This window comes from Anopheles bellator, chromosome 1 (assembly GCF_943735745.2).
Source record: "Anopheles bellator chromosome 1, idAnoBellAS_SP24_06.2, whole genome shotgun sequence".
In the NCBI taxonomy this organism is placed as follows: domain Eukaryota; kingdom Metazoa; phylum Arthropoda; class Insecta; order Diptera; family Culicidae; genus Anopheles; species Anopheles bellator.
This window is the reverse complement of record NC_071285.1, coordinates 13,420,303-13,430,302: the sequence shown is the minus strand read 5'-3', so window position 1 is coordinate 13,430,302 and position 10,000 is coordinate 13,420,303. Positions and strand designations below refer to the sequence as shown.

Sequence of the window (10,000 nt, the reverse complement as noted above, 5' to 3'; positions counted from 1 at the left end):
AAGAGCTCGAGTCAAAAAAATGCCCAGCAATCTCTTAATATTTTGCCGCTTGTTGGATCACAAAACATGGAAACTGCTGTAATCGATTATAACCGTCCAAAACCCATGTGCCAATCGATCTACGGTGCTCAGCGTGTCGTTGCCATTGTGCAGAAAGAATAAATGGGACTTTCGCGTATCTGTGCCAGTGGAGAAGAGAAGCAGCGCATCCATAACATATACTACGTTCAGTCAAACATAAAATTGATCAGTACGCCAGGGAAATCGTATTCCACGATCGCGCACACCACGATCGTGGTGGGTGCGTTGTTCCTAAGGGACAGCCATCAACCGCCGTACAAACACAGACACACACATCATCATACAAATGCCCGCAAGCGCCCTTCCCTCTGTAAACTGCCGTTTTCCTTTCGGTTTTCATGTTGTGCTTGTGAACACTTCTCTAAACTTCTATGCTTTTTGGTATGATGTTTTATCGTTAATCGTTCCTTACTGTGCCAGTGTTTGTTGAATGTGTTGTTGTATGAATGATGTACAAATGTCTTTCTCTTTTTCTCTCCCTCTATCTCTCTCTCTCTCTCTAGTCGTTTCTAATGCGTCTTCGCCAATGTGCCTCTATGTTTATGTTGTGTCTATTTGATTCGACTGGAAATGGACACAAACTCGGAGGAGGGCGAAGATCGTAAAATGCTATACAGAGAATAGTGCCATTCCGACAAAGTCGTTTGCCTGTTTGTAAATGTTACTTTAATTTGACGTTTTCATTATTTCATTCGCGAAATGCCGTCTTCGTTCCACCATTCTTTCTCTGCCACATGTTTCCTATCTCTCTAAGTTTCCATGTTTTGTGTCATGCCATTTTATTGTCCGTAATTCGTGTGTTCTAACCACTCTGCTGGGTTCTGCTCATCCATGTAACATGCTCATTGTTTTATGTGCAATCCGTGTGCTGTGTTTACACATCCTGCCGTGGAAGTGTGACAAACATATTCGTCGGAAAACAACCGATTGCCGTCGGGGAAATCAACCAATATGTTGGGAGTTGGGAGTTGGGTTTAACACACAACACACACACGCCCTCTCATGTTCACTTCATTACCGTTTACGTATTGTTTCATTACAAACCCCGAATCATGTTTATCCGGTTCTTCAGGGACAGTTCTGGGAATGGGCAAAGCCGTCATATTTTTATTTCATTTTACATTTTCGTGTTTGCATAATAATTATTGCCACGTTTTTAGTAGTGCATTAATCGATAAAAATTATCACTTTGGCAGTTTCATTCATGCAATGATCAATGTATTTTACAAGAGCAAGTGTTGGCCATACTGTTTTTGACTTAGTGTCGATAAACGATTGATCCCTATAGACTGTCGCCCTACTAAAAAAGGAACTGAAGTGAAGTCTGTGATTTCAAAAGAATTGGGATACATGTTTATGTCAGGTTACTACAACATACATTGTTCAAATGTCATTTAATGTTTAATCCTTGTTTTGGTTAACTCTCTATCCTGTGATTTTTAAGCTACTTAACATTGATTCGAGAATTTGCTTTCATTCTTGCAGCCTTTCATGGGTGGGCCTCGATATCCTCCTGGGCCTCGGCCAGGGGTACGAATGCCACAAGGAATTGGAAACGATTTCAATGGTGTAAGTATTCGCATCGTGCTCGTCGCTGCACTGATCGTCTCCTGTCAGTGATCCTGATGTTAATCGTTCGCCTTCCATTTTAGCCGCCTGGACAACCCATGATGCCAAATAGTATGGATCCGACGCGGCAAGGTAAGATCATTCGCCCACGTTGCTACTTAGTTTCACGATCACCATTAAACCATTGCTCCAGCCGATAACAAAGCGAATTTAGATACACCGCGAAGCGTCTCTAGATTTACTTCCCTACTCTCCCCTTCTCTTCAAATCGTGCTATCTCTTTTTTTCATGAATTTTCCAAATTAAAAAAAAACAATAACAAAAACCTAATCACACACCACCGATTCGCGGTATGAGCTGATTAACGGCAGCACATATCGGAGAACGGGGACGCCTCGGAATACTCACTAGGCAACCCATGCAGAATATTGTTTGGCATTCTCGTAGTACAATCTGTAACGGTTTCGTTTCGTTTTTCCTTTACTCGTGTAACAAGAAGTTCACCGGCCTTTTTGCGCTTGCAAACATTTTCCGTTTGCTCTCTGTTCCACCACCAATCGTCGCCACCTTGCCCCTATGATTTGGTTTTTGGCTATCTACATAGTTATCTTCTTCGTTCATATGTTGTTAGTCATGGATTGGTTTTCGGTTTAGAGTTTTTCCTCCCTTCAACCTGTTTGGTTTGTTGCATTTTTATTCCCCAATGTTGCGATACTTTTCTGTTGCCACCTTCCGATTCCAAACGTTTTGTGCGGTTGGTTGTTGGAAGCGCGCTTCGGTTTGATATTCCCTGTTTTATTGTTTTTGACACAATGTGTACTGGTATTTCCGAACCGAGCTTCTGTCTTTTTGTTTTAGAAAATAATTTTCCTACCAGATCAGGTCAGATGATCATGTTCTGTAAGAAGGCAGTGACAATCAAAGTTTGAGTTCAACTTGTTTTAACCACTTTCAGTATTGAATGGAAATACTTTTATGAGCTAAACTATCGTTGATCGTTTCTTTTGAATGTTCTAGCTTTTTCCTCGGGAACTTTCCAAGTGGGTTTAAAAGAGAATCTTCGCTTTAAGTTTGGCTTTTATTTCGTTTCTAATGAATGTGAATTAAGAACTATTCTCTCACATCGAAATGTGTCGCAACTGGGGTGGCAGTGCTACCCGCCGTTCCAGCAAAATAATACCGTAAGGGCGAAAATAAATTTGAATTCGGTTTAACCCTTGAACCCTGGCCAGCGCAACAGAAATAGTATGCAGTTTATGCAGTGGAAAAAGAGCCAACACAATCGCGAGAGACAATCGTTTGTCAGTGCAGTAATAAAATCGAATCAATGTTTTCTTTTGTTCTTTGTTCTCTGTTCAGGTGAAGCTGGAGACTTTGTAGCATGGCAAGGTAGGCAATTTATGTCGCGCTTGTCTGCTACTTAAAATCACTTTTTTGTTTTTAGTTCATTTTCCCTGTTTACTTTCTTTACTTTCATCCTTTCGTCTACCTATTACTTTCATCTTTCTCTTCTTTCTTCCCTTGGTCTGTTTTGCTGTTTTCCCATTCCTCTTCTTCACACTGTCATTTTATGCTCATCACTATATCATTCTGCTATCACGCTTTTCGGTTTTATTTTACAAATTATTACTATATATGTGGTCAACTACTTATCGAACTTGACTTCGCACTTTGTTGGTCGATTTGTGCGATAGTGTGTTAAGTGTTTGGATTGGAAGCCCTCAAAAATAGTTCAGTGTTCTCGACTCTATTTGATTTCTATGACATTTTCAAAATTCATTGACGCTAGGATGTTTTCCCATCGCTAATGGGGTTTCTGAAACAGTAAATTTACTCCTTTGGTGAATCATTATGATTTCCTTTTGTTTAATTCAATGATTTGTATCCTTCGAATTATGCTGTTAAGTATACTTTAGCTGCTTCGACTAACCCATTTCTAATGCACAGATATCCATTTCATGTTGTCACGATGCTTTGCTAGTTTTCTTATAACTATGATTTATTTGTTTTACTATCAATTTTCCATATACATTGTAAAGTGAATGACAGACCCTTAAACTGTGTGCGAAGAAAGAAAGAATGGAAACTTAACATTTGTTTTCTTCAGTTGTTCATAATACCGTTTGCACATAATTTTTCACATTCTTATATTTCTGTTGAATTGGAGAACAAAATTCAAATGAAAAATTTGCTGATTCGGTTTTTGGAGAGTTGTGTCCGTGCTCGGGGCAACACTCTCTGCCAGCTCCTTTCAACGGATTGGTTTTATTTCGGAAAGTGTGTAGAGGATGCACGAATTATTGGGTGCACGGTTTCTTTCTTTAGTTACCTTCTACGAATGTCGTACCCTTTTTGGATGAAACGGTTCTGTTCTTACGATTTCATTGCATTTATCGATTCTTTTTCTGTGATGGGGGAATATCAAAAGGCTATGATGTTGAAAGGACAAGCGTGTGTATTCGGTCTTGACGTTCAATGTGCTAAATTTCGCCAAAATTTGGATCCAAAATCAATTACACTTTTGGCAACGGGGTGCAAGACTCTGCTACCATTTCCCCATCATTTTTGGTTGTTGTTACATTGACTGCCAATTTCCTACCGTCGTCCACCGTATGTACATTCGGTTCAGTTTCGTCTCTCTACTGTCCATTTGCGAACGTTTACTATTCAGTTGCTCTAATACTTTCTGCTTGGTTGCACTAGCTGTTTTGGTTGTTGTTCTACTTACGTTTCCGGTTTATTTAGGTTTATTCGTGCTTAATGCAAAACCATCGCCTGCATACAGAATAATGAGTGCGCTAATGGGATGTTTGTTTCTTTCTCTTCTCCCTCTTTCATTTCCGTTCCTTGCCACATCATCCATCGATAATCCTTAAATCCTTATCAAATCGCTTAACATAATACTTAACGCGTGCGTGTCATTGCCTTCATCAATATGCAATCCTCATCTCCTTTGGCTCTGCGTGCTGCGTCTTGACCGATGTCTTCGGTTTATGTTGCAATCACTCGATCGATCATTTGTTGCACAATGTTGTAAACATAAACTTCAACATTCCATGCTCACCATCGCACATAATATTCTAACGCATACCTACTTACCCGTTCGATGATGATGTGGGATATAATGGTGTATCCTATCGGGTTTTATCGAACTTCGATTTTTGTCTGTAAATATTTGTCCGTTTGTGTTGATACACCGTGCAATCGTTTGTGATTTTGATAAACATTCCTGTCTCCTCGCTCCCATACATGTCCTGAAATATCATTATCTCAACCCTCCGTTTCCTTCGTCCTTGACTAACATCATTGTATAATCCATGCGAATGAAACAACAACACTACAACTGTTCAGGCCCTCCAGGTATGGGTCCGATGAATCCTAGAATGAATCCACCTCGCGGTCCTGGCATGGGTCCGATGGGAGCCGGTACGTACGGTCCTGGAATGCGTGGCCCCCCGCCAAACAGCAGCTTAGGTCCGGGCGGTATGCCACCGATGGGCATGGCTGGTGGGCGACCACAGTGGCAACCGAATACATCATCGGTAAGTAACGTACGAAACGCTATGCTGTATAGAACATGACAATAACATAGCACTACATTTTGCACATTTTAGCCGATGAACTATTCGTCGTCATCGCCGGGTAACTATGGAGGACCTCCAGGGCCGAGTGGTCCTCCGGGTCCAGGAACACCTATCATGCCATCACCTCAAGATTCTTCAAACTCCGGTGGCGAAAATATGTACACACCAATGAAACCTGTAAGTCAAAGCTTGTTGGTCCTTGGCGATGTTTGGCGAACGGGGTCACCTATACTCGGTTCCCGTATGGTTCAATCGTTGTAGGAATTCCCAATGGTCGGTGGTGCGGACGGCAGTGGTCCAATGGGTGGTCCCATGGGCCCGAACACGATGGGTGGTCCGGTACTTAATAACGATGGTCTAGACGGCATGAAGAACAGTCCCGCGAATGGTCCCGGCACGCCCCGAGAAGATTCCGGCAGTGGTATGGGCGACTACAATCTGGGCGGTTTCGGTGGACCGGGAGAGAACGTAAGTTTCGACAACTTTTAAGAGCAAATAAACTCCCCTCCAGTTTAACCAATCGGAAAAATGACAGCATAAAAGGAAACAAAAGAAAACAAAAAACAAGAACTAGGACTAGCTTAACTCTTTCGGAACGTATGCTGAAAACTGTCCGCACCAAACCTACCTTTTCAAGCTAAACAAGACTTGACTGTGTTCCTATACTTAAAACGATTAAAAATGATGATGGTGCACGCGACCGAGTTGGTTATGAACGAGATGTACCTTGCCTCAGTTACTTCAACGGGGCACGTTCAGTGGTGTGGTTGATGACGTGGGAAAAGCTGTGCCCATTACAAACATTAGATGAGAGATTTAAATGGAATGTAACAAAAAACCCTAGTTCGAAGAAAGCTTTAGAAAAAAATGTTTCATGACCAGAAGAGTGTAAAGTAAAGTGTGGCCGTATCGTGGCACAACAATCTTTAAAAAACACATTGGCTATTATTTATTCTACTTCCTAGCGACTGCAATGTGCCAGTTGCTGGCAAGTTTTAAAGATTAAGAGTAAGCGATCATCGTTTGGCTCTCTCGTTTAATGTTTGCTTCCGTGCGTCCAGCTTTTTCCATGTGGAGCATTCAAAACAGAATATTTAACTAATCTCCATTCGATAACAACACTACTCGATCGTTACTACATTCTATTTGTTTTATTATTTTATTATTTTTAACAATCACTTCACATATTTTTTCAAATGAGTTCCGAATTTGTTCAATGTCACACCAACCTCCCCTTTTACATTTACCACCAGTATGGTTAACAAAACGAAAAACAAAACAGAAACTTCAACTTTCGAGCTAAAATATTGGTACTCAATTTGTGTAAATATAATACGGCGGTCTCTTTATAATATTTGGTTTTTAAATTCTCTTCGGTGTAATTTTTGCGGAAACGAATTAACTTCTCCATAAATTGCACACACTGTTCAACGTTTTGGTTTTTGGTATTCTCTGTCCACTGGGTGCTGCCCCCCCACACTGTGAGGCAAAGTGTAAGCCTACAGTGAAAGAAAACAAGAAAACGGTAAAATATGCATTAACTGCTAAATAGGTTTACAGAGAGAGAAAGAGAAAACACCGAGCAACTCAAATGAATCTGCTTTCGGAAACCAATCAGTTTTGGGGTGTCCACTGTTAGATCGAACATTTTGTTTTCCATATATAAATGGGGTTGATCATAAACTATCTCTTTTGTATTCTTCTCTACTGAAACTGTTACGTTAAATATGAATTGATTAGACTGTATTGAATAGCGCATAAAATAATGTACAACGAATTGTTAATAATCAGAGTATAAAGTAAACAGAAGAAAACAAAAACAACTGGTGGAACGAAAGCAGTGTATGTCTCCTGACGCCGCCCCATACACGTTAGTGAATTGTAAATAGTGCGGAATCGTTCGATTTAAGTCTATAAATGCTCAAGGAAGATTGTCTTTAAATTTTGTAAAATGAAAATCTCCTTCTCTTCTCTTTATTGTTTTTTTCTGCATCATTTTTGTTACACTTACATTGTACTTATCATTTTTGACTGCACTTTTTAACCGCCAGAAAGTGTTTCACCACACTACGACGGGTGTTTGCGTCTCCTTGTTACTTTAGTTACATTTTTCCCTTTGCCGGGGGATCAGCTATCGGTCCTTTCGAAGTGATCAATCGATGATACATCCCGGGAAGGACCATTTTTTTGCACTCTAGCCCCGCCAGCCAGTTTGTCTCATTGAAAAACGGTTTCGATGTAAGGAGGAGGGAAGAAAGTTTATCTGAAGGCAAAAAACAGTGAAATGAAACAGCACGACCACCACCACCCACCCCATTAACCCTACAGCTAAAACCCTGATAGCGTGTAAAACAGCGCACGTCACACCGAGTGAGTGCCGAGAAAGAATTTGTGGACTTGTGTTTCACCAGCACAACACAACACCACACAACACGACGAGAATGAGAGAGAGAATTTTCACCAAAAGCGCATTTTGTGTGTGACACACAAAACAACGATCAAACAAAATGTGTAGAGAAGTGGAAGGACAAAAAATTAATAAAGAGAAAGAGAACGATGTTTTCATTCGCCATTCGTTGAGCATGGTTAAGCAAATCAAAAGCAAAAACCACCCCAAACACACCCAGAGTCAGAGAGAAAGAGAGAGAACGAGGGAGCATGAGTGAGAGACATCTAAAGTTGAAGCAGTACAAGAAAGTCATCTTCTGTTTAGTTCTGTGTCGAGTGGTAGGTGTAGATTGGATGCAAAAGAAGCACACGACTGCTACCACCGGGAATCGGTCCGGGAATGAAGAAAAAAATGTGTACCGGAGACGGCTGTTTGTGTCCGATTTAGGCTTAAAACTCGCTTTTGATGAGGTAGAATATAATTCTAGGAGCTACTACACTCACCCACACACATCGTTGACAATGTAAGTTTAGCTAGTAAAACAAGGCAACGCGCGGCACAGAAGTGAGGGCGTTCTTGGGACGGGGAGGGTTATCGGTACCTTTTCAAAATAAATCAGATATCTTCATGCATTTGTAAACCACTTCCTGAACACCAATGTGCTTTCCATTGTACCCGTGTGACCACGTGAGTTGAGAATGCACCGAACAGAAGGTCTCGACACTGCCGGTTCGCGCTGACCTCTGCCCGTTGGCTGATGCTGTTGCCGTGCCGCACCTCGACCAGAAGGTTCTACGCCTCGCGCGAGAGGACACTGTGTGCTCTGCTGCAAGCGAGAGCAAACTAAACTCACTAAACAATAAGAGTGGACAGGTGAAGTGAATTTCTTACTCCCCCTATTTGGAGGCATCATCCCCTGCGCGCGAGACTGTCCGGTGTTCGATCCGGAGCTGTTCCACTTCTTTTTCGGGTGTGGTGGTATTATTTTTGTTGTGTAGGAAGTTGTGTGTTAGCAAAAGTCTGTAAATGTTGAATTGACAACCAATTATTAGCCCTAATCTTCTGACACTCTTCTCCTGCAAACGTGTTGGTCACATCACTCACTTTAGAGCCACCAAAATCAAAAAGTCAAAACAAAATACATTGTATTAAACCAAAGTGCTTTCTCAAGTATGATCTTGGAAGAAAATTCTCTTTCTCACTCTCGTCCGGTAGTAGTGTACACACTCTTTGGCTGTAGTTGATGATCTTTGGTCGTGCCTATATATGATTGTAATTATGAATACAAATATGTACACACACACATAGCAGTGGTATGTTTAGTCTAATGAACTATGTATAAAATCCCAACGAAACCAGAGTTCTGTAAGGGAGAAAAGTATCCTAAGTAGTGCGATGAAACAAAGGCTGGGCGTTGCTTATTTATCTCGTGTCTCACGAATGGAGATGCTTCATTGTTCCATTGTGTATAGTGCGTTACATGTTTTTATTATTTTTATCATTTTTTAACATTAAGTTGATGTTTATTTTATTTTGGAGACCAAACACCCAGTTCTTTGCTTTCGACATTGGTCACTTGCGAATGGGTTTGTCCTTTGTGCAGCTCTCGTTTGTGCGTTTTTTACTGTTGACGAAGCAAAAGATGATTTGTCCACCTTTTCGTTTTTGCTCTGTTACTCCCGTTTTGTGTAATGTGTTCCGTTGTTTTTAATCTCCCCGGATATGATCGATGTTTTAAGCGCAAGTAACTTTTTTGTGTGTTCCACTTGTAAACGAGAGAGAAGTGTTTAACAACAGCCCTCTGTAACCAATTCGAGCACCAATAAGTAGTAACACACCGCCCCCTAAATGCACACAAAAACATTCACCACCACATTTCCCGTACTGTTTCTCGTCTAACCCTTCTTCCATCGCCGCCCGTAACAGAATCCTGTCGATTTTTCACAACCAATAACTGACACCAAACTCCAAATTGGCTATGTATTGTTTTTACAGGACCAGACAGAGTCGGCAGCTATACTGAAAATAAAGGAAAGCATGCAGGAAGAGGCGAAGCGTTTTGAGAAAGATTCCGATCAGCCTGATTACTATATGCAATAACATCCTCCTTCTACCGCTACTACAGCCGCTACACTAGTACTTCTTCTACTACTTCTGTTATCGAACCTAGTACTGATATCGTAAAGCCAATCTATATTAGTACTTTTACCATTACCACTACCACTACCACCACTATTTACTACTACTACCAACAACAACACCGCCACAAACAACAACAGCACCACGAACAGCAACACCATTGCAGACGGCAGCGCAGCACGCCACCCCCTCACTGCCGGTGGTCGTGTGTCCCACCATCCATCGTCATTGTTGTTGT

At 41.3% G+C, this 10,000-nt stretch overlaps 1 protein-coding gene across 6 annotated transcripts in view; it reads left to right on the top strand.

The window, feature by feature from the left end:
* Positions 1-10,000, top strand: part of LOC131206270 (single-stranded DNA-binding protein 3) — a 38,417-nt gene that overhangs the window by 25,082 nt on the left and 3,335 nt on the right. For 2 of the 6 annotated variants that reach the window (XM_058198765.1, XM_058198759.1), the window contains 7 exons: positions 1,567-1,650; positions 1,734-1,782; positions 3,010-3,039; positions 5,002-5,192; positions 5,265-5,411; positions 5,496-5,702; positions 9,619-9,994. In XM_058198765.1, the coding sequence (XP_058054748.1) occupies positions 1,567-1,650; positions 1,734-1,782; positions 3,010-3,039; positions 5,002-5,192; positions 5,265-5,411; positions 5,496-5,702; positions 9,619-9,723 (813 nt within the window). In that variant the 3' untranslated portion in view covers positions 9,724-9,994. Of the gene's footprint in view, positions 1-1,566; positions 1,651-1,733; positions 1,783-3,009; positions 3,040-5,001; positions 5,193-5,264; positions 5,412-5,495; positions 5,703-9,618; positions 9,995-10,000 lie in introns of those variants that run through there. The other 4 variants (XM_058198760.1, XM_058198764.1, XM_058198763.1 and 1 more) reach the window with 4 other exon arrangements.